Here is a 25,371-nt window from a genome sequence, read left to right as displayed (position 1 = left end):
CTGACACTGCCAAAATCAGCACCCCTTGGGCTTTGGATTAAGGTGCAGGTCGGCGAATTGGCACAAGAGTGGTGAGAGGGATCAGCAGAATATTAATACAGAGGTAAGAAAGGAGTTAAATAAGGGCATACTTCATGACCAACAGGCAACTCTTTCATACTATTCTTCTACACTGACTACCACTCCCTCAGAAGCGATTTGGAAATGGGGAAAAAACCCCAATCATGCCCAATTCCAGTCTACAAATGGATCTTCTGAAACCTGAAATCTTAGATGACAACACTATTCTTTCCAAACAAAGCAGCCATATACTTAAGTTAAAAAATTACTTCTTGCTGCTATTAAAAGCAAATAGAAGCTGCTGACTTCTGATGTATGCAATGATACCCACAGCACTATGTATATTTCTTAAATATACATAGAAAGGAAAAAAATACGCAAAAAAGAAAAAAAATATCAATTTTGTATCTGCACACACACACACACACTACTGTGCAAGTGCAAATGTTTCACCAACCATTTCTTGTCACATTATCCTCGGAAATAATCAACAGATCAGTCAAGACATTTAAACAGCAATCATCTCATTTAATTGTGTTTGGAACAACAGTATATCTTCAGAAGTTTGAACGCATTCGTTTCCCTTTATCCAATTAAACACACTACTGTTATGACTGTAGGGCTATGAAATAGATTACTATTAATTTAAAAAATTATGTAATAACAGCTAATTTCTGAAATCGGCAATTTTATCACCTTGAAGACCTACAGTTCATCAAGACTGTAAAATTAAAATGAAGGTTTTTGCTGTTACTTCAAATGTTTCTACAGTCTAACAGAAGGACTGTATTTCCATTTTAAAGCACATACAAATACAAATTAGCTGGATTTTTTTCAAGTTGGTAATACTAAGTGAACATTTATTAGGAAAATCCATGGGCTATGTTTGCAACTGCATTTTGAGATTTCTCAACTGTCAGCATTTGGTTGGAAGTGCTTTTGGTTGGAAGCAGAAGAGGCACAGAGCACTGAGGGCAGCAGTAACAGTGATTAATACCACAAATTTAAACTGCTTTAGTGAACAAGTTATAAATGTCCGCTCTTGTAGCTCCAGATAACAGCAAAACCAGACAAGTACTTCAGGATCATTATACTGCGTTCCAAGGATCCCTGAATTAAATCTGTATTCAGACAGTGCAAAAAGTGTGCAAATCGGAACAAATGCAACAGCATTTTCTCCTTCCTTGTGTAAATGGAACACATGCTGGTGGACTCCCCTGCTTTGCGCAACGTTTTACTTACAACACAGAGGAACTCCACATGGCAACCTTGATTTGGATTAAATGCGGTAGGACCCCAGAGGCACGTTACAGGTTTTCAATAAGCTAGGTATTGATCTGAGAAACTAAAAATGGCTTTAAGCAACACACAGATCTGAGAACAATTTCTCCTGAAATTATGAGATGGGATTAAAATCTGTAATTAATATTAAAAACAACTAGCAGCAATAGAAGAAATTTTTATAGGTCCAGTTCCTTTTCTGTAGTGGAAGTCTTTGTTGAACAGAACAAGACAAAAATACACTCCTCCAAAATTATGACTTGTTCTTCATTCCTCCTCACAACTTACCAGCTTCTTGTAATTTATCAAAAAGCAGAGTGGTAACTGGTTGTATTCAGTTCAGACGCCTCTCATTCATGACAAGTAGTAACTTTTGTTCTGGTGGGGTTTTTTTGTTTGTTTGGGGTTTTTTTTAAATACTGAAAGAATTATTGTATCTGATTGTGGACCTTGGCATCCAATACTTAAACACACTCAGTATTGATATCAAGCCAGAAACAGGTTAATATTTCTTCCAGGTCCAGCTTGCTACTTGCAAAGGCCTGTGAACACACACCTCTCTCTTTTTTGCAACCTATCTAATTTGTGTTTTAGTTAACTATTTCAGTATTTTCTAACTTACTTGAATTTAGTGTTTGACGTGTTTTGGCACTTGTGCAATAAGCTTCAATGACTTTAAGAATTTGAGCATCTTCTTCTAAAGCAGCTGTACCTAGAATCAATGGGAAAAACAATGTTAAACACAGTTTTGTTTCTTAACACAGAAATGCCTTTGTAAATCAGTATGCCTCAGTTGAGACCAAAGTTCAGCCTAATCAACCCTTTAAAATTCTCTTAATCATCCCATTTTAAAAATAAGACTTCAATGAGCAAAAATAACAGTTTAAAAAGAACAAATACTATTTTGAAATACTTGGGAAAAAAGCCAAGTCAGAGTAATTACCCACACATTCAAGAAATTTTCTGAACATCTGAAGTTGGACAGAACATGTTTTGAAGTGTTATCACCCTGGTTGTAAATCAAACAGCCATTACACTGAAAAAACCTGTATACCCTAGTTATAATATACATATTATTTCATTATTTAATCAAAGAAATCAAGGAAAAGAATATTAATTCACAGAAATCTTAAAAACTTTGGGGTTTTGCATATACCAGCTCTACCCTTTTAACAGCACACTACTGAGAATTAAACTCAGAATGAACATCATCGTACAATGTCCACAGTCCAGTGTGCAGGTAGAAAGATGTCAGTGTCACATAAGTGTATCTGTGAAAAGTGGAGTAATTAAATTTCTCAGACTTTACAGTAGAAACAGCACTACTGAAAAAAAATCTAACTATTCAAGCTTAACATGACAAAGTTTTTTTTTTTCCCTACAGATGGAGCTCCACAGCAAATCTCCTTGGGGAATTCAGTAAAAATGTTGTCAAATTGCAACAGAGTGAAATTCCAGTCAAAACAAAATCTACAGCTACCTCTACCATTTGTTTAGATGGAACCAGGATCCTAAATGTAAGGAAAAACGATTTCTTGTTTTAAAAGCATTTTTCCTGTTTTCCTTCCCACTAAGCTTGAGGAGAAAACTAGCCTTGAAGATTTTCTGCAGCCTGAATCTGAACTGCTTTCAACATCAAAGTGCAGTAGTATTCCTCTGTCAGATTTATTATCACCAGAACAAAGCCAGTTGCCCAAGCATTGGTCAGGATCAGCTCATAAGCTGACTGCTGGAGAAATTATCTTGACCCAATACAGTTTCCCCACAGTTTGAGATGCAGGTACTCCAAAGTGCAGTTTATTTCTCTTTCAAGGCAGGAAAAATAATTGGATTTCATTGTGTTTAGAATGCAGCACCATATTATTACAGTAGCCGGACCAATATTTCACTTCTGAATTGAGTATTGCGAGGACACCGAGTTAAAATGCCTTACTTATTTTGGTTTGTCTGTTATAATGCTAATTTGATACAGCAGTTATCAAAACATAGCCCATAAATCCCTAGGATTCCAGAGAAGATAAGTAATAAAATCCAAACTTATTTATGAATGAGCTTTAAAGTCCACAGATGTTCCTCAGTGGAAAACTTTTAGAGCTCCACAAGCTAGAAAACGTTGAAGGAGCATTAACGTATAACCCAAGCTTCTAATTAGTGATACAAAAAGGAGGGGGGAAAGATGAATACCAAAAATCAGCAAGTACTTCTGTTAAGCAATGGTCTTTGACTTAAAGCCACCAAAAAAAAAATCCCTTTTATTGAAAGCTATCTCCTACATACAAAATTCTGAGAGGTGTTAATTTAATCAGGAATAAAACAATATATTTGCAAGCTATAGACATCCTTGTTCCCCCCAAAAAAAGAACTCAGCTACTCTCACTAAGTATACTTTAATAGTTTACAAGTTAACAGCTTTACTGCTGTGGTTGCAACTACTGAACCTCCATCCTCCAACATCTAAAATCCTTCATCTTAAGTATTTTATCTTTCTTTGATACAAGTAACTGTATTATTCATTAACACAAATTTATAAAGAATTAGAGTGACACTGACAACTAAATGAACATTGTGTTTACTTGGCAACATTAATGTTCTCTCCACCTCAAATTACCCCAACATCCAGATTCTGACCCTTGTTTATCTATGCTTTCATCAACCACTTTCAGTTCAGTGCTGTTCTTCAGACTTCAAGCAGCCTAAAACTCTGCAACTTGTTTAGACACAGACATCAGCAAATGACCTTGTTTCTAGGCGATGAGAGCAGACTGCTGGATCTTAGGAAGAGTGACCATGGCAGCAACTTGTCTTCGAACCAGCAGTGATGCCCAGCCATAAAACACCCAGCTCAGCAGAAGCTCCAACCAGATCAGTTTAAGAACACAGCTACTGAGTGTTCTGCAAAGTGGGACAGCATCTTCAAAATTGTTGTTTACGGTATTAAGACAGATTTGCCTAACTGCACTGCACACGGCTCAATGGTAAACATCACTTCCCTCTCCAGTGAACAAACAGGCACTTACCAAGTTACATCCACTGCACGCAATAGTAAGACTCTAGGAAGCATCTAATCCCACCATGACATTAGCACCTTAGATGAATAAACCAAACCATCCTTTGGAGATATCGACCCCCTCTCTCCTGACAGGAGAGAGGAAAGCAAATGACTTGCTTACATTGTACACCTAACTTTCATAGAATTTAAGACGATGTTAATTCCAGCCTTTGTATTACACAGACATTTGTTCAAGTCTCGCTTACTTTTTCTGAGTGCAAACTCTTCATCTGACGGCTTCCGTTCTGGTTTGCGTTTGGGAAGCAGCTTTTTCATGGTTTTCGGGCTTTTACTGAGATCCTGTGAGGGGAAAATAAAAACAGAAACAGTAAAGCTTCTTTACAATATTTCAAAAGTTTAACTTCCAAGATGTATACAGGGGTTACTAAAAAAAAAAAAAAAAATAAAATCTTTTAACAGCACCAAAATCCAGTTTGCTAATATTTTTGGCACACCTGATTTGCCCGAACTGATTGAATTTTTCTCTACCCTTACTCCAACTATGAACAATGTCAGATATTTTTTCTGTTCTATTTAAATAAATATACAGAAAAGTTGCTGCAAAAGCATGCAGGCTGTTTGGGAGGTAGAGCTAAGGGAAGAGGCAGGCACACATTAATACAGGGGTTTTTTCCTTAACTTTTGAAGAGAGAACTCATTTCACCTGTCTGCTCAGTAGCAACTAAAAAAAGGTCCTAACAAGAAAGTTTGGCAGGAAATAAACTCTTCCAAGTCAGAATCTGTAAATGTTTAGGTCTGTTCTTACAAAGCTCTACAACAAAAAAAAGAAAACACAGGAACAAATACAGCATTTCTGCTCCAAATGTAGTCATGCTAATTTACAGGAACAATGTTAGGTTACAGGACCAAAAGGAATATTACTGGTCTACCCCTTACCTTAAGGATACAAGACATCCTCTATAAAAATACAGAACAAGAAAGTAAAAAGGCGAATGAGCAGCACAGACCAAAGAAGCTGAAGACAGGTTTTGAACATCATTGTATGCTAAACACTGTGAAGACGATTGAAAGTTTAGCACACTGGAGAATTTAGTGCCCTACACGTGAAAACATGGAAGGAACTTAAATTACGAAATGAGCATATAGTATGGGCCAAGCAGAAGAGTCTCTAGTAGCCACTAAGTCTAAATACTAACATTCCAATTGCAGATCACTTTTTCCCTGTTGTTTAGAGGATTTACAAAAGAAAATAAAAAAGTCACACACAGTAGTGCCATCACAAAAAAAATAAACCACAGAAACACAGCCAGGCCACACTGGGGCACAGTGTTTAGGCTACAGTTTCCAGGAAATCGCAATTTACACATCTGCAAAGTAAAATTTTTCTGTCAGTGTCTCATGCTCACAGAATAAAATATTCTTAGGCAAAACTACATGATTCTTTCTGGGATCTGCTGCTTCACACTAAATTAGTATCAGGAGAAGGCATGACAAAGATACTGAAACAGGAGAGATCACCAAGCCAGCCTTCCAACACAAATCTAATGTTTTCCTACGATTTATAAAGCCATGCAGAAATGTAGTGGCAGGACAAAATTTACCTACTGTCTCCATCTTTTTCTGGTGAAAACATCACATTTTATTTTTATTGGAACAGATTCCTGGTTTATACCATTGCTAATTAAAAATTACACCACCATCTTCAAATCTAAGCTGCTTGCCTTTTTTTTTTTGTAATAGCAGCATTAGCTATGAGATTTTGAGTTCAAAAAAATTACAAATATTTTGACAATTAGTAATACATTTTTTGAAATATGCTATTGTTATCTAGTAAATAACAAGAAACCAAGAGTCAGCTATACCACAGACGCTGCTTAGAATAAGTTGATACAGCACTTTGAAATACCATATGATGCCTTACCCTAGACTCTTTGGAGTAAGCCTGGATAATCAACATACCCAAAGAATTGCTAGTTAGGAAAAATAATTTTAAAATCTTAATTTATTAACTGGATGAAGAGTGGAAATAAGTGGATGCACTGGGGGGAGGTTGGGGAAGCCTCTCATAACACACCTCAGTATTTTCTGAGCTGCAAGACTAAATTGCTGCTTGAAATGCATACACTAGTCCCTTACCATTGATTCAGCATTGGCTGTTAAATGATCTTTATATAAAAAAAAGGACGAAACTGTAAAATGTAAAAAAGAAAGTTAAATTTCCCATTGCAGGCCTGCTACATAGTCATTATTTCTCAGCTGCTGCATCTCACCTCTTTATAACAAAGCGCTGCTGAAGGCCGTAATGGAGGTGCAGGCCGTAAGCAGCTCAGACTCCAAGGCTTGGGGGTTTTTGGAGGTTCCAGAGGTCCCCAGTTTATCGTGGTGTGTGGAGTTCCATGATGTGACGGATGAGGGAGAGTGTGGTACGCAGGAGTCAGTGGTATTGGCTTGCTGTCTGAATGCTTGCTGGAGGGTGTTACTGGATGGGAAGGAAGCTGTCAAAGACACAGAGGTGATGGGAAGGAAAAAAAACCAATCATGACAAAGACATAGTATCAAGGAGTGGTGAAATAATCTCACTCACTGTCTAGTGCTTTTGGTTATTGCAGATGGCCTTCGAAAATTTTGACGCCAAATTATTATTTGGAAAAGGGAGCTTAAAGAATTTTTAATTGTCTACCACAGACAGAGCATGCACTAAAGAAGAAACAGCTACAAGCAGCCCTGCTGCCAATTCTCTCACCACTAAGGATGGAGCTAAATTTAAATCCATTCATATCCAACAGCTCAAATGCAGAACCCAAAACAAGGTATTTAAGGAAATTGTTTCTCCACAGCCTGTCAAGTACATCATCAATTAAAACCTACTGGTCTAGGGACACTCAAAAAACTGTGATGTATCACTTAGACAAAATAGAAAAAGTAATGATAATGAATTTTCTTTTACACCGTTAAATTATTACATGAAGATCTAAGCATTTTCTTATTTGTTCACACAATTAAAAATAGAATGATCTTTTGACCCATTAAATTACAGTCATAACATTCAGTTCCTGTTACTAATGGCTACAAAAATGCTTTACATAGTGGGACATTTGCCAGATAACCTAATTGAGCATATGCTGCTCTTTCACTTCAATCCAGAAGCCATTTCTTACTGTGTGAGATGGCACAGAGTGAGGTTTAATGGTGGGATTCCCAACAGTGGTGACTTTGGTTTGCTTCTGAAGGTGATCCACCCATTCATGCAAATCTTGTTGGTTGTTACAAGACACCAGTATCCTTTCAATCATATTTCCTAGGTGACAGAAAACAGAAGAAGATGTAGGAAACCACAGAAGAACAACTTAGTCAATGTGACATGATTATGAAGACAATCAGTTCCTAAAACATTATACCCTCTAAGTACTAAGCAAAAATTTTAACCTGTATTTTCAGTACACAGTATCTCACTTTTCTAGGCTGTAACAGACATTTCCTCCATGTATTTGCTCCTGCATCAACCATAAGAGTTCTCCCTTTTTTCCGCACTCCTAATAATTAAACACAACCTTTAATGATAAGAAATAGATGTAGGAGACAGGAGCTTATGCTTCTCCATCTTCCCCAAGAAAGCCAGCATATAGCCTATAATGTCATTCTTGAGTCTATAAGCTACATTATAGGAAAAGGTATAAAATAGAAGTCACTGACCTTCTCTCAGAAAAAGGCATAAAATTGGTCTGAATCTAGTACTAAAGCTCAGGCAAAAGTCACTTGGGAAAGCCATCTTAACCAAAGATTACTTTAATTTCTGCAGTTAGCTCCATTTTAACCCATCACATATCTCATCTGAGGTCAGCTGCACAGCTATTATCTCAGAATAACATGCACCAACCAGATTATTTCCCCCTCTGCTTCATAGCACTGATGTGTGATGCTGCCTGCCACTTGAGTGCGTCAAAATTACTTAAATGCAACCTGCTTGGAGGCAGAATTGATTCAGGAAATGAACAAAAGCATGAAACTCCACCACGTGGACCCTGCTCCCAGTGTCCTCTAAATACCCCAAGGAAATAAGGTACATGCTGAAACAAGTGACTTAACAGAAATCACCCAAGGTAAGCACAACGGCAACCACCATTAGCAAAGATGCTAAAGGTGTCTCAGGAAAGTCGTGGACCATTTCTAGAAGAAAGCTCTTGCTCAAAGCTCTTCCAAAGTCTCTGGAATTTCTTTTTCTTCCAGTGAGTACCTTACTTTGAACTGCTTCGTTATAAAGGCTGTTCTCCAAGGCTACTGCCTCCATTTATTACAATACAGAATTTTGGGGATTAATCCCATACAACAACAGTTTGTTAACTGCTTAAGACAAATAGTAAAAAGTAGCTTTCAAGTGAGGCTCTGAGTAGCTGCCTTACAAAGTATGTACATTCAGAGGATGGCTGAGGCTGCAAGGGACCTCTGTAGGTCATCCAGCCCCCTGCTCAAGCACAGACACAGACCCAGCTGCCCAGCTTTTGAGTATCTAAAAGGATGCAGATCTCGCCAGGCAACCTGTGCTAGGGCTTGGTCACCCTCACAATGAAAAACCTTTTCCCTCTGTTAAGACAGAACATTTGACGTTTGAAATAGCATATCCTGGAACAAGTAGTAAATCAAAATACTTATGGTCAATACCTGATATTTCAAATGCATTTTTATGGTTTTCAGTGTCTTCTAGCTTTGTGATAGTCATTCCTGTCGTTGGAAGTTTTCCCTAAAAAGAAGCAGTAACAATTAAATCCAAAACCACACAAAATGATTACCAAGAGAAGAATATACAAACTTAAAGCTCTGAACAAAGACATACACAGTAAACTGGCAAACACACGCACATTTATGGGTTTAAAAATACTAAAAAGTCCACACAAACACCTTGTAATGGAAGTTTTTAACATGCCCAACTTCTGCAAATGACACTTGTGACTTCAATGAGTCTATCTGATACCTATGCAGGCTATGAAATTCATATGAAAGTAATAGTGGTCAGTCATAGCCTCAAGTTCTTGGAATCGAGACCTCCAGGGTCATCCATATGACATAGTTAGAGACAACAGTGACTCATCTTTAAGCACATTTGTTTGCAAACTGTTTCATTAGCTCTCAAAATAAGGTTTAGATTTAGAAAGGAAGATTTCACTAAACGAATGCATTGATCATTTACTGCAGATTTATCTCTCTAATAACCCCACTACTAAATTCACTCACAGAAACATTTGGGGAAAGAAAACAAAAGCAGTAAAAACACCTTTAGATTTGTAAAGTTTCAGATGAACATATTTCAGTTGCAGAAGAGAACCTCTCATTTTAAACCCAGACAAGCTGGGGAGGGGGGGGGGAAGTCAGTTCAGGATAACTTTCTGGCCCTCTGGAAACACAAGAATAAATAAGACTGAATATTGTCAGGATGAAAGGGTTTACCAAAAATGCAACTTTAATAATAAAGTTCTTTAAAACAGATCTTGCGTTCTCCAGCACAGCAACAGCATTCAGCACATGCTGGCAAAAGAGCAAATACTATGTACTGGGGAATTTTGGCTCCAAGGGAAGGGAAAAAACCAACCCAGAACTACTTTTCTTTTTCTTTCCTAATGACTGCAGAATGGACAAAGGTTTCTTAGAAGCTTAGAAACTAAAAATCACTTGATACTCTGTATGCACGAAGCACGCTCAAACCCAAGATGCCAAAGAGAAAGGAAGAGGTTTTTTGCAAGAGCTTCCCCACTGAAGGAAACATGGTGGCATCATGCACTACAATGCAGCCCAAAATTCTCTCTTCTCTTATGTTTGCTGGTTCATCAATAACACAGCGTACAGCCAGAATGAAAGAGAGGTGCAGGAACTGCTGAAGAAGGAATATGGGGACAACACCAGGCAAAAGACTGGTGACAGAGAACACAGATCAGCTGAGCTATGCCCAGAGACAAGTACCAAGTTAGCAAAACACAGAGAAAATGGAACTGAACTCAAGATTTATTTATATTCCCTTTCTTTCAACAGAATTGTGAAGCCACCTTGTAAAGTATGGTTTGTGCTTCTTGTAATGTCAGTTTATCACTGGCAGATAACAGCATTATCAACTAGAACATCCATATCCTGCTGATAACTGGAATATTCAGAAACACAGGGATGGTGCACTATAGGAAGCCAACTCCAGTGGCATCGGTTCCCTGGGAATGGCTGAGGGAGCTTGTGCCCGTATCCATCTCTAGTCTGAGACAAGAATCTTAGAAAGTCCAGGCAGCCAATGCTATGCAATCCAGACAGACACAAACAGTGATGAAATAATTATGTCTTGCTGTGAATATGTAGTAATTATTATTTGAGAAGTTCTCAGTGTTGGGAAAATCATGTGAGAGTTTATGAGAAAATAAAGTTTTGCATTCGACAGAGGGTTTGATGGCAAACACTAAGAAAGGGCTGAGGCCATACTGAGCAGAAGCTGAAAACAAATGCACCGAGAACTGCTGATTTACCCAACAGTGCTGTGCACCTGGAGAAAAAGGTGGGAGAGAGGAGGAAAAAACGTGATGTACAAAAGAAAAGCAAAAGGAAGCCTGACAGATTCACTGTTCAATTTCATTTTGTCTGTTAACATGCTAAGTTTTCAGTTGGTTGCCTTTGTAACCAGTACACAAGAACCTTCCTTAGTCAAGAATTCTGGATGCGCCACTTGAGATACAGAGTTCATCTGTCTTCTCTAATATCTTTTTTCCCCCTGTGCTGGGATAAAGCACTGGCCAAGAATTCTGGAGAGTAGCACAAAGCAAAGAGAAACTCGATTTTGTGCATTTGAACCACAGTCTTGGACAAATCCAGCTGCTACCAGGGCAGGTAAGTTATGAATCTAAACATGAATTACGGAATTTAATGGCTCTTAAAAAAGTCACACAGCCTGTGACCATATAGCTGATCACACAGGAACCCCAAATGACTATGCTTCAGCATTCCTTCACGAAAGGCAAATCACGGCTCAGGAGAAAGGAACAAACTGCTTGAGAGCCTGATTTATGGAAGTACTCACAAAAAGGTGAAATCTCAGGGTCCTTTCAGAAATTTTGGTGTTTTACTGTGATGTCTGGAAACTCTATAACAATGCTTGAACATTTATAAAGATTTCAGAAACTCTTGGACAGCACATTTGCTTTAACTTCACCTCTCAGGGGGTCTCTGGAACTACACACCCAAAACGCAAGTGCTTCCGTGAAACACGTCCTAGAGCTACAGGGGAGCCAACCCAATCAGCACTGATCCTCCTGCACTAGAGCAGAGTTGCTGTATTTCTCCAGTGGAAAAACCAGCAAAAAGTGTTCAGCTGGGAAACCTGCTAGATAGCTCAAAGAGCATGTCTACCAGCAGCGAGTAGTGGATTTGTGAAGTGAAACACCTGGTGTGAAGGACCTGAAGGCCACACAGTATGCATTTTGGGTGGTGTTACGCCGGGCCAGCTCTAGGCTGGGGTCATGGACTGAACACCAATCCACGTATTTGATCTGCCTCAGCAGCTGTAGCGGATCAAGTGCACTTTTGGAGCACACCTTCCAGTTCAGCTTCACCCAGAGGGAGTCCAATCTGAGCCCTGCGACTACGTCTACACTGCAACTCAAGTATCGGTAAACAGGGAAATCCAGAAGATTCATTTCAGAAGTGCTGATTCAAAGAGAGAACACTCATAGACACACCTAAAGAAACAGATCAGAGCACAGCCTACCTCACACCGATGCAAGCTCAGGAGTGCAGTAGAGTTTTGGTATAACTTGAGCAGCTATTAAAAGAGCACTAACAAATCTGTACAACAGCAACAGTCTCCTACGTAGATCTGAAAAGCTACCAAAACTTCCTCTCACAGCTGCTAGTAACAAGGTAATAAGCTCCTTGCTGACAGTCACAGCTGCAAAAATCATACCCAGGCTTCTAGCCCAGAATTTTATAAAACAGATGGCCAGCTCCTATTGCAGAAATTGCCTTTTATCTTTATAAATGCAAAATTTTAATAACCCAAGTTTTCTATGAAATACTTTTTAGAAAAAAGACACCTCATTTATACACATATGTACATGTATTACCTTACCTGATAGATAAACCCACTCATTCTCGGGCTGGCAGACAACATTAGCAAAATGTTAGGGAAGAGAAGAAGATACCTTTCATTCTTTTCCTTATCAAAAAAAGAAGAAAAAGAAAATTAAAAAGTAAATACAACATCACAAGCTCCCTCCTCCCTTTTTTCTGTTTTATATTATTAAAAACTACCCTCAATGCTACAACTCTGTAATTACTCCACAAATAATTTTGATCCTGGCAAAATTAACTCTCCATAGAATTTAAAAAAAAAAAATCTGGGTGAAATACTGACCTTGTTTAATGTAACAACCGTTTTGCTGATTTCAGCAAAACCAAAATGACACATTGGATATATTAATATAGTGTAGATGGATGCTATTATGGTAATGCCAAGATAGTAGTCTCTCAAATTGGAGAGATCAGAAGTTCTGCATTATTTTGATTAAGCCCCAACATAAAAAAAAAAAGGTGAAAGAAAAGTAATAACATTTATATTCACAATGAAAACACTCATTACTTGGTTCTCGTTTTAATTTGCTGGTTTCACTTATGAAGTTTTCCTTTGTTTGGGGGTTATTTTTTACAGAAGAAGGAGGTTTACTCTTAAATCTAACACTATAGACAAACAATGAAAGAGAGAAGCATTAAGGTATAAGTTTTAATTTTAATGAGAAAAGAAATATATCCACCGACAAAGCCACCGTCCCAATTTCAAGTATCTCTGCAAAACAGTACAAGTCCTTACCAAGTTTTAACGTTTCTTTCTCTTTTTTAGTAAACTTTTATAAATGTCAATATAATTTTAAAAAAGACAGAACCAAAACCAATTGCTTTTGCACAAATGAAGGTGTTCCATATCTACCCAAAAAGCTGTAACGCTATGCAGAACCTTCTAAAAGCCCATTACATTTGGCATTTTAGTTCATGATGAGAGTGTGGGGTGGTGTTTTGTTTTTTAAGACTACAAGAAGAGACATGATTGCAGAAGATGCACCATCAACCCTACTGAATCTTCTTTATTTATTTTAACACATAACAAAATATCCGAGAGAAATATATCGGGTGACGAATTCTGAAATATTCACTTGCATAAACATTTTTCTCTTTCTTCATATTTATGGACATCTTTGTTCTAAGGGAGGAAACTGACTGAATGAGGTTGCAATTCCAAAGCCCCCACCAAGTTCAAAGCTTCACTGATTTTACAGGGGAACAACTGACAGTAAAAACATGTCAGTAATCTGTATAACATTTCCTTTCTGTTAGCACTTCCTTTTAAGATTATTTTAACATTATTTCTGGTAGGACAAGCTTTTGGTTTTATGTTTTATGTTTCTTTGTGTTCAAAAAAAACCACTCCAGACTTTGCAGTGTCACCTTTGACTTCCTATACCTTTTATTCTATTTCTTCAGAACCACTTGATTCCTAAGCTTCTATTTCAAAATTTACTACTTGAGCAAAGTGCCCAAAACACTTGGAAACAGTGTGCCTCAGACACCTTACAACATGAAACTTGAAAGTTTGTTATTTAAAACATGCTGTAATAACTGCTATGCAAAATGATCCTGTAATGTCACTACACATGGAAAATCCTGTTTAATTATGCACTTTGAAAACAGTCCTGCAAAATCATCTTACAATGTTTGTTACTGCTAGATTTAGTTACATTTCAGTAAATTTATGAGAATTACTCATGAGAGTAAATCATGAGACCAAGATTTACAGATGAGACTATCCATCTTCAAGGAAATTTAGTTCATATTTTATAATAAAAGCCTTAAATCAGTAGAGAAAGACTTTAGTCTAGATTAGTATCTCTGAAGCATCCTGTTTATTTCTGCTGCATAACGGTCACAATTAGTTTTATTCAAAATGGAAAGAAAGACCGAGAGTAAAGATGAGATGGACATTACCTCACTTCCAGCACACTGAATCATGACCTGGGACATGTAAATCACATTGCCGAGTGTTTTAATATCCTCTCCCTCCCAGCAGCGGATAGCTTCCGTCAGTATTTGCAGTTCAAGTTCTTTCCGCTTCCGTACTTCTTGACATTGTGCCTAACAAACACAGGGAAAAATACCGTCACTATTAACTCTATCAATTTGGAGTGAGTTAAGGGTAGAAATACCAGTACAGTTATATTTACTGTTGTGCTTGTAGTAAACAGTTAGCACTTACTTTCATTTAGAGGACCATTACCAGCATTTCTTATAAAACTAATTTTTCTTATAAAACTAACTTCAGTATTATCACTTTTCTTTTCAATATGTTAGCTTCAATTACCCTTCCAAATTCCTAGCCATAGCTCTGTTTCTCAAATATCTCCTTTCATTTTAAATTTTTGTACTTCCAACCAAATATAGCTAGGCACAGCAGAAAACAAGTAACACAGCTGTCACAAATACACATTTTACACAAATACAACACCACATCTTTATTTAGTGAAAAGAGCTACATCAGTTGTGAAAAATATGAGTGTGTATAACCTTGTGTTCCTGTTTTTATTAAATGTCTCCATCCTACTCTACTAGCTCTACTCCCATTCATTAGAATTTTTCTCAACAAGAATTGTTTCCTCTTGCTTGTAAAGCACCCAACAGAGCAGGATCTCCAAACCTCTTCTGAACACAGATAACACTAAATTTTTGCTTTAAAGAAATAAAAAAATAGAAAATGCCAGGTTACCACCAGCATACTCCTAACAGGAAACACAAAAGATTAAGTTTCTTGTAACTGAGATTGCATTAAATATATGATTATTGCAGCTGACTTATTTTTTTTTCCCCAAGACAATAACAGATAGCTCATCTGTTCAAATTAGGCTTCCTTCTCCAATTATTACTACAAATTTCAGATCTTCTGAACTTCACTAGCACTTTCCCCTTCATCCTCCTCTTCTACAACTCCAGCACCATTGCCCTAGAAGGAACGCACTTTAGAAAAACCTCAGGAGACACACTCAGTTGTTGTAAAGTAGCTCCTCTTCATGACAGTAGTGATGCTAGCAGCAGTAGAAAGGTGGACGAAGCACAAGCGAGAGGGCAGACCAAGAGGTGCAGAATGCCTGCATGGCTCGTGCATCAACACTCTATTTGCTGTAACTCCCCAGCAAATCACCATGCTTAGCTCTGCCCACAAACAGCATCAATTTCCAGGCTTTCAAAAGTTTCTTATACAAACATTTACAAAAAAAGCATCACTTTTTTCAAGCAATAAAGGAGGATGAAATTAGAAAACAGTCTACTTAAAATATATCCATCTATTTTTTTTAATCACTCTTACAGAAAGATTTTTGAAGGCAGTCATGGATTTTTGAATATCTGGACGATCCGGATGATAATCCTAAAAACAATGGAGAAAACATACAATAAAAACTTTAGTTCTAATAAAATTAATAAAAACAATTTAGAGGCTTAACTAAAACCAAATAAAACACTTATGTAAAATAGAAGTTGTAGACCTATCAGCTCTCTTTTCACAGCCTTCTTCCTTTTACATCAAACACTGGTGGCTTGCAGTAAAAATGAAGAGTCACTTACAACATTCCTACTTATGCCTATAGTAAGAGCCAAGGAAGTCTTACAAGACCTAATGTACAAGAGATTTTGAAATACTAATAGGGAAGTGTTTATTTTAAAGAGTTTTATTTGGCAAGTTAGCTTTGTCACAAATGAGATTCCTTACGGACTAGAGTGTTCCATTACCACTGACTGACAAACCAAGTTGTGTGACAAAACAAAGATCCGTAAGTTTTCTATTTCTCTCCCTCCTTTACATTCCAAAAAAACCTAACCTAGGAAATGCAAAGGCATAAACAGTAGCTCCTTGAACACCTTCCCATATTGGAAAGATCATTTTTGGATAGCATTCAGTAGAAGTCAAAGGGACTATTCTGCTGATGTGTTCGACACTGAGGTCCTAAGACGAGAAGCTGCCCTCCTCCTACAAGATAAAGTAGCCTTGAGTAGTAAGTGGGAGACACATTTGATGCCAGGTCAACCAATGACCCTGCAAGACTGTTCTGGGAGTGAAGATGAGCTTCCCTGCCTAGTTTAAATGTTTAGCTTTTACAGGAAGCTTTACTGCACTAAATTTTAAACCACTGCAGCCCATAGTTTAGAAGGCTGACGGAAGAGCAAGCAAATGTAATTTTGGGTCCCATCATGTTTGACATGTACCTTTAAAATAATTGTTGTCAAATCATCATTAAGCTGGAACATAAATGCTGATAAGATATACCTCCATGTGCCTTTCAAGTTCTTTGAGTAACGTGGGGTATTTATCCAGACGCATAAAGGGTTTGCTGAGGCCTGTGGTCAGCACAAGGATCCCAGGGCTGTTGGCACCTTTCACCTCCATGAATTCTCCTAGCTCCTCACTGTGTACACAAGATATTTAAGCAAATTAAGATCAAATTACCAAGACAATTAAAATTACATTGGATTCTTCAGTTTTTTCATCTGAAATGAATTCTGCCAATAAAACAAGAGGCCAAATAATTCAGAAAGTAATTAAAGTACAACTTAAGTGCTGCAATCGGTTTCTGCATTAATTGAAATACAGGAACAAAGACATCTGCAGATTTTGGGTCCATCCAGGGAACAACAGACACAGGATCAAATCCACTGCTCTAGGCAACTGATGCTCAAAGACAGCTCCTAAATGTTTCCCCATCCAAGCAACGATCACAGAATAAAGCCATTTGCACTGTATTTTATTACTCTGCTCTTTATTCTAGTTAAGTGACATCTGGCCTTACAGGCGGTTTACACAGGTAATACACAAGCATAAATGGGTCATATTTAATCGAGTATAGATAGTTCAAAGGTGTCAAGCACTAATAGGAAGACACAGATGTTTCAGAACCTTTTTCCCTCCCACACTTACTTGTTTAATGACCTCTCCTCACACATCCAAGGTGTTATTGCAAAATGATCAACTAACCAACAGCCATACAAATGGCAGACCATAGTAGAAATCATTACTTCACAGTCTGTCCTCAAACAAGTTAGGGTTTCACTGAGGGTGTACCTACACAACGCACTTTTGACAGCAAAGCTGCTGTAAGAAATCCATGCTCTCCAAATATCATCAACTGCTACTTCCCCTATCTAGGTGGTTTTCATATTTGAGTAATTTCCAAACTGGTCCAGCCCCTCAACTTTTTACATGAACTCAGTTAAAAAAAAGCAGCGCATCCTGGGAATTTCAGCTCACTTTGCTGTCAAGGAAACTTAAACCAGCTGCATCTTCTGCTTCCTTATAAAGAGAGGTTTCAGAGGAATATGGTGGAGGACATCAGCTTTGCTAGAGTTTAAATGATCAGGAACAAAGCGAGCCCTCTCCGTAGAGAAAGAAAGGTACAGCAGCACCTGGGCTCATTTCAAGGCTTCAGAAAATCCAAGTTGCAGAAGAACGTGGGATTCTAAAGACAAAATCTAAACAACGGAAATTTAGAAAGCCGCTTATTAAAAAGATAACATCATCTTGCATTCAAGCTGTGTCATTGTAGATGTCTGCAAATGGGGTTGCTCATGTTTTGAGCCCCTGTCACAGTAAATTAAGTAGTTCTCCAAAAAACCCACAACAAAACCCACTATTCTTATGTGACAGCCACAAATTCTACTCTAGGATATCCTGAAAGTCCTTACTTTCTACTGATTAATAGCATTACATTCCCGTAAGTCAGAATTACTATTTTTTTTTTCTTTCCTTGGTTACTGGCATAGGTTCATTTTTCAGAGGAAGCCTTAGCCAGCTACCAGATTCAGTACTCTTAGTAAGTGTAAAAACAATGTGAAATGCCAAACAACAATAAAGGAGGAACACTTGTATGTTATGGCCACATTAACACAAAAGCAAGGCCAAGGATCTCCAAACTCAGGTCACAGTGTTTCCATGCAGCAGTGGAAGTCTCTTCCTGCTCAGTTTCTCTAGAAAAAAAAACACTGATAGGACACTGCCATAATCTGCATGCTCGATTATCAGTGAGTCATGCTATATAAATGCATTGCATAAGACTGAGACAAAACAGACTTCCCTACCTCCCCCAACACACACATACACACACGCTCCTTCCCATTTCAGAACAAGTGATGCTTTGCTTGTTAATGTCACTTGTCCAAACAGATGGAGAGAGCAGAACATGAACCATGACCTTCTCATCCCAATGTAAAGTGCTTTACCCACCATCCCACCAGGATCTCTCTCCTCCCAGCTGCTAAAGCTTCCCCAGGTTCACAGAAGAGAAGGTACTTTTCCATATAGTTTACTCCAACATTTACTTGTCTTCAAGTTAATTACTATTTTCTTACCCTACCTTGCTTAAATACATCCAGCATCATTTCTGAATGGTCAAGTCTGACATAACCTTACACCACCTCTTTCAGAGCGCTTCCCTCCCATTCTAACCAGGCCCAGGCACTCCTCAGTGCACAGATTTGTGCAATTTCTGCTGTACTCAACTGCAGAGCTGAGAAAGCGGGTGAGAGGATTTCTCAGCACCCGCTTTGCATTTCTGAGCAGCAAAGAGATGGGCTGGGCACCCTGAGGACCAGGCAGAGCTTGCTACATCCCTCTCAAACGACGGGTATCAGCAGCAACTCCAGGCCTCCTAAACTCAGCTTGCAACATCAGTAGGTTCTAGTTTTGGCTAAAAACTGATTAAAAACCTCCTATAGTATCTCGCATGAAAAATTATAATAACACAGATAAACCTGAGTACTTTTCTAGCTTAAATTTAAATTCAGTAGTAAAGCTGGCCAACTTTGAATACCTGAAGACCTATTTCACCTTATGTGTTCTTAGTCACAGCCCTTACACAGCACAAATCACACCGACTTCAGAATCTGACAACTGATTCAGGTGGCACCCTAAACAAGACTAAGGATTTTGACTCATGTTTTGGTTTTACAGTGTTACCAGCTACTTGTTCATTGAGGATTCAGGCTCATTTGCTGGAACACTAAGCTGAACCACTACAGTGTGGCGGCGACACATCCTCTTCTCCTGCTTGTTCCCAGCAAGGTGATGGGGTGCATAAACAAGGGTACAGTGCCCTGCTTTCACAGAAAGCTTTACCAAAGCTCACCTGTGAAAGCCCATCTGTTTCAAGGCACTCAGTGGTTTTAGATTTCAATTAGTTTTGTATAGGACACTGATCATATATACACTACTGCATTTGCTGTTGTTTCATCCATCAATCCATTGGCCAATCCCATGATGAGTGGTGTTCTTCAGGGGTCAGTATTGGGACCAGCACTGCTCAACATCTGTTGGCAACATGGACAGTGGGATTGAATGTACCCTCACCAAGTTTGCTGATGACACCAAGCTGCATGGTGAGGTTGACAGATTGGAGGGGAGGGATGCTATCCAGAGGGATCTTGACAGGTTTGAGAGGTGGGCCTATGCCAACCTCGTGAAGTTCAACAAGGCCAAGTGCAACGCCCTGCACCTGGGTAGAGGCAATCCCAAGCACAAATACCGGCTGGGCGGAGAATAGCTTGGGAGCAGTCCCAAGGAGAAGGACTTGGGGGTGTCAGTTGATGAAAAAACTCAACACGAGCCGGCAATGTGTGCTTGCAGCCCAGAAGGCCAACTGCATCCTGGGCTGCATAAAAAGAAGTGTGGCCAGCAGGGCGAGGGAGGCAATTCTGCCCCTCTGCTCTGATCTGGTGAGACTCCACCTGGAGTACTGTGTCCAGGTCTGGGGCTGCAACACAAAAAGGACATTGAGCTGTTGGAGCGAGTCCAGAGAAGGTCTACAAAAATGATCAAAGGGTTGGAGGACCTCTCCTACTAAGACAAGCTGAGAAATGCGGGTTGGGGTTGTTCAGCCTGGGGAAAAGAAGGCTGTGGGGAGACCTTACAGCAGCCTTACAACACCTGAAGGGGGCCTGCAAAAAATGCTGGAGGGGGGCATTTTACAAGGGCATGTAATGACAGGAGCAGGGGTAATGGTTTTAAACTGGAAAAGGGTAGGTTTAGACTAGATATTAGGAAGAAATTCTTTACTGTGAGGGTGGTGAGACACTGGCACAGCTTGCCCAGGGAAGCTGTGGATGCCCCCTCCCTGGAAGTGTTCAAGGCCAGGTTGGACAGGGCTTTGGGCAACCTGGTCTGGTGGGAGGCGTCCCTGCCCATGGCAGGGGGTTGGACCAGATGATCTCTAAGGTCCCCTCCAACCCAAACCATTCTGTGATTCTATGAATTCTGTGTAAGCACCCCCAACCACGTCAAAGTGTCAAAGTCAGAGCACCTCTGGTACTTGATATGCATCTTCAAGAAAATGTTTAAACTCATTCTTTGTATTTTGTTTCCTTCAGTCAGATACACAGTCCCTGCTGCCTCACTCTGCCAACTATTCCCTTTACACATTATCTGCTCTTCTTACCCATTTCAGGCAGCACAATCCATGCACATCTACGCAGCTTCTCTTTTCTCCTGAACACACCAGCACACTCTACAGTACTTGCCAATCACAAATGCCACAGGCCATTCAATCTGTCATTTTTCTGAACAGCACTGATTTTTGCCTTTAGATTGCAAAAATGCAAAAATTCTCATCCCTAATTTGTTCAGCCATCTCCACCATGTTGCTGGGTGCAGGCAAATGCATTATAGAAATGGTATTTGCTGAGCTATCCATGAACACAATGCTTTTTGTTCTTTTTTCTTCCCCCCTTTTTTTTTAATTCAATGCCTCTACAGTAGGAGGGACACTGGTTGCCATTTCACCCACATTCACATTTCTAATTTTCATTATCACTCTTCCAATTCTTCCAGACTTTTGCATTATGAAACAGATGTGCCAGAAGACAGGAGGAAAACTCACTGTAGCCTGAACTAAAATCGACTGCTTGGAAACCTGAAATATAAAACAGATATTATCTTGTTTTCACTGTCTACTCTGCAATTCTTTTAGCTCTGTGGTTACACAACGTTGCAGCACTTTCCAGGCCATTCGCTGCTCTTCGATGCAAGATGCTTGGTTGTTTATCACCTCCTTTTTACTTAGTCACAGTATAGGAACCTACAGAACAAGTTTAAACCTCGGCTCATTTGAACTGTACAGGAAGTCCTGAAAAACATGCTTAGCAATGGTATCACCACAAGCCTTTTCCAGTGAGCAGTGTTAATCGGTGTAATTAAAACCCAATGACGCAGTTTTCCTTCCAACATTCCCAAGAGGACAAGGTTTTCTTTCATACACTTCTGTGCTTCCCACTGACAAGTTTTGACACACCACCTTGTTCAAACTCGGGTATGAACACACACACACACACACACACACACACACACACCTTAAAACAATACGACCCAAAATTTTGCCTGAGCAGCTCCATCATGCAGACCCCGTTAGCAATTTGCTCATGCTATACCAACCTGCTACCTCTGCAGCTTTGCGGACATAAAATATCTTGCAAAATGGTCATTTCTTTAGCTCAAAGCTTAAAGTGGGTGCCCTTCATTTATTCACCAAGGACAAATACAATAGAGAATATAATGAAAAGGTTTACTTTCAAGAAAATATCGGTGGGATAAAATACTGTTTGAATATGACAACAGTTCACAATTATTTTTTAATTAATAGCAGTTTAGAAGTCACTGTCATTAGCTGAAGAGCACAGCTGCTCTGCCAAAGACAATGTCTCTTTCATGTCACAATTTCAATTGATGCCTGAAAGCACCACACTCTCCTAGGCAGTACATCCTAAATAAAACTCCAGCCCACAGCTAAGCAGTACATTTTTAAAAAACTATCCTTTCGCTGAACAGGAAAAAAACTTTTGATCAGTGAAATCATCAACTTAGTCACAATTGCCTAAATAAGCAGCTTTTCAGAAAGAGGCAGCTGAGATTTGAATTCACCACTTGCGTCATTTTGTAGAATAAAACGCAGAGAAGCATACAAAAGTGCTGTGCTTCATTTATCCTGAAATCTCAAGCTGAAGAGTTCTTCCCACTCCAGCCTAGCGTTAGTTCACAGCTTGAGCTATTTTAAAGGTCACTATGAAAAGTGTCTTTAAGCCCTATTAATATATTCAAATCTTTCTTAGTACAGCTGCCTCAAAAGCTGCAAATCAGACTGGGGAGAGGGAAGAAAACAAGTTCAGATGTGCCTACAGTAACAAAAGGCCAGAAAAAAAAAATAAAATCCTCATTTAAATTCGAGGAAGGCACATCCAGGAACTACAAGGTATATGTTTAAAAGCACAACTTACACTTCTGAAGTAGGTCTCTGTTTGTAATAGATGGAGCAGGAGCTGTCACTGCTGAGGGGTCTGAGGACTGCACACAGGCACCGCATTTTGGGAGCACTGTGGCACAGCTTGGCTCAGCAGCAAGCCCTCAACCGCAGCTTTTCATTTCCTAGCGCTAAACCTCCCAGTCGAGCTCGTCTCCCGGGACTGGTGCTCGGCGTCTGACATCAGCCTGCACCCTTGCGGGCTCAGGGATGCACCGAAGTGGGGGAGGCACAAAGAGTTTTCTGACTCAAGCTGATCTGTATTCCACGCTCCAGTTACTCCCAGTAACTGGGATGTTTCAGCTCCACGAATTGTACCCAGGCCGTTAGGTCTGTCATGCAAGTGTGCAGAATATGCTTGGGACACATTATCTAAGAGAACAGAACCATCTAGCAAAATTAATGTTTGAATAAGCAAAGATCTGCGAATAAGCTCTCTTCCAGCTGAGAACTGGCTCGACACTTGCTACTTTGCATTAATAAAAAAGTATATTGCTACTTTTTTGGCTGCCTTTTTATGAAATTAGATTTTCTTTTGGAAACGTTTTTCTTCCATTTTGTTTTAAAACAAATGTAGTATTGTTCAAACGAAGTTAAAAACCTAAAAAAACCTCCCCTCCTAATACCTACGTACTGAATGCTGACTACACCGGGGCTGTACTCTCCATCTTTCTTCAGAAGAGTTTCATGGCCACAGAGCAGTGGGGCCTGTTTGACTTTTGTTTTCATTATGTTATCCATCCTTTGCTGAGTTCTATACTCAAATATCTTTCCTCTTGTCATCTTGGAGGCAGACCACAAAATCCCAACCCTAGCTTCTGCCTCTTCCCAAACCCTACTTCCACCTACCACAGTTTCCCTTTGCACTGAACTTTGTGGCTTGTGATCTTCTCCAGACAGGTAATATTTATGTTCTTGGGACTCCTTACTCCACTGCAATTACCCATTTCTGTACTTTGTATCCACCTGGGTTTTTTAATTTATTTGAGGGAAACCCATTCTTTCATGGCCTTCCCTTACTGGAAGGCAAGTATATGTCTACGATCAGAAACACATACAGCCATCAACACTGCTTTGACTACACACTACACCCTCGAGGAAGTCTGCTCTCACCAGCCAACAAAACTCCCTCCAAAAATAACACCTACCCTTGGACTTGAACTGGGATTCTCAAGAAAAACTAAGGGCTATTAGAAACTGAAACTCCTACAATGCAGCCAAAGAGGTATGACTGCTAAGGAATAACGTAAATAAAACAGGGATTGCATACAGTGGCACTGTAGCCACTACGAGAGAAGGGAAGGAGGAGAAGAAGCCAGGTGGCAGCAGTGGAAATGTGCAGAACACCAATCTCTGCAAAAGCCACCACTCTTCATACCTGTAGGTACCTTCGTACCTGAGCTCCTCCTCATCTCTTCCCAGTAGCTCAAGAGACAGCTACAAGACACGATGACAGACCCAAGGAAAAATTAATTCCTTCTTAAAAATTCTTGATTCATTACACAAAGACTTTTAATTCAGGGAAAAAATACACAATGGCTCTGAAACAATTCCTGAGATAGAAAAGTACCTACCAAATTTCAAGACTGTATGAAGCTGGAGAAATTATGCTGAGTACCAACTCTAATGCTTGCATAAAACTTGCAGTGCCACAACCAGAACCAAGAGAGAGTTTGTTCACAAACTTAGTACAAAGATCTTTTTTGTAGCTATTGTGATTATCATGATAGAGGCAAACACAACCTCCAAAACATGCAGCTCTGGAACCTGAACTCCTGTAAGGACTGTATGAGGTTTCATTCCCATTCTAGTGATATTAATTCCAACAGTTTGACTATTAATAATTAACTTAAGGAAGCGAAAGACGTTTGCAGCTTTGAAGATCTCAACACAAAAAATTTGTTATTCATTAATATCATTAATCCACTTCATCCCCGACTGTGTATTCATGTAAACATGCACATATATGAACACACATATGCACACATCCCCTCATTTTGTACGAATTGAGTAAAAGCCCCTATGGTCAAGAAGCAAATGTCAAAGAAGAGAAAGAGGAAACACAGGCTGGCATTCACACTGAATGGTATTTAAAAAAGAAAAAGTCACATTCCAATTGAAGGCCCCTTTGAAATCTTCAGCCCCATCACATTAACTGCTATTTAGAACCGGCTTCACAAAAAAGCTATTCAAAAAGGAAGCTTTTGACTAGAAGTCCAAAATAACTCTGAGCAAGTTCATATCATCAGGTCTTGTCTACACACATGCACACACATGCCAAGTCTTTACCAAGTGTCAGTGACATTTTTGCAGGTGTTACAACACTGCTCAAAGAGCAGTGACATGACATAAAAACCTCCTATGTGTAATATTCCATCAAACCAGATGACTGCTTACAGTTCTGATTTACAGTGATCCAATTGGTTAAAGAAATAATATAGCTAGTGCTTCAAAATGATACCAAATTTCCTTTAAGTTGTTTTCAGGCAGTGACAGTAAAAAACACAATAAACCTAGTATGTTTTATAGATTAAAAACCAAACAGAAGCACAGTCTCTGAAGTTTCACCTAGAGCAACTATCTAGGAGATTTTTTTTGTTTGTTTCTTCTTTGTTGTTATGGTTCCCATCAAAAGCACGTGAACTTAAAAAACTGGGGTGGGTGCCCTGGTGACAGAAGATA

At 39.2% G+C, this 25,371-nt stretch overlaps 1 protein-coding gene across 1 annotated transcript in view; it reads right to left on the bottom strand.

Annotated features, from left to right (window-relative positions):
- Nucleotides 1–23,472, bottom strand: part of LOC104541200 (rho guanine nucleotide exchange factor 7-like) — a gene marked incomplete at its 3' end in the record, with an annotated part of 34,302 nt that extends 10,830 nt beyond the window's left edge. Inside the window, exons 1-11 of the mRNA XM_010185189.1 lie at nucleotides 23,316–23,472; nucleotides 22,827–23,061; nucleotides 16,680–16,818; nucleotides 15,723–15,782; nucleotides 14,351–14,497; nucleotides 12,444–12,530; nucleotides 9,011–9,089; nucleotides 7,510–7,649; nucleotides 6,622–6,846; nucleotides 4,597–4,690; nucleotides 1,964–2,053 (exon numbers count right to left, since the gene is read on the bottom strand). Coding sequence (XP_010183491.1) covers nucleotides 1,964–2,053; nucleotides 4,597–4,690; nucleotides 6,622–6,846; nucleotides 7,510–7,649; nucleotides 9,011–9,089; nucleotides 12,444–12,530; nucleotides 14,351–14,497; nucleotides 15,723–15,782; nucleotides 16,680–16,818; nucleotides 22,827–23,061; nucleotides 23,316–23,472 — 1,453 coding nt within the window. The remainder of the gene's footprint in view (nucleotides 1–1,963; nucleotides 2,054–4,596; nucleotides 4,691–6,621; nucleotides 6,847–7,509; nucleotides 7,650–9,010; nucleotides 9,090–12,443; nucleotides 12,531–14,350; nucleotides 14,498–15,722; nucleotides 15,783–16,679; nucleotides 16,819–22,826; nucleotides 23,062–23,315) is intronic.
- Between the last annotated feature and the right edge of the window lie 1,899 nt (nucleotides 23,473–25,371).

The sequence above is a fragment of the Mesitornis unicolor genome, unplaced genomic scaffold, assembly GCF_000695765.1.
Source record: "Mesitornis unicolor isolate BGI_N332 unplaced genomic scaffold, ASM69576v1 scaffold26175, whole genome shotgun sequence".
In the NCBI taxonomy this organism is placed as follows: Eukaryota; Metazoa; Chordata; class Aves; order Mesitornithiformes; family Mesitornithidae; genus Mesitornis; species Mesitornis unicolor.
The sequence above is the reverse complement of the archived record's forward strand: the minus strand, read 5'-3'. Positions and strand labels throughout refer to the sequence as shown.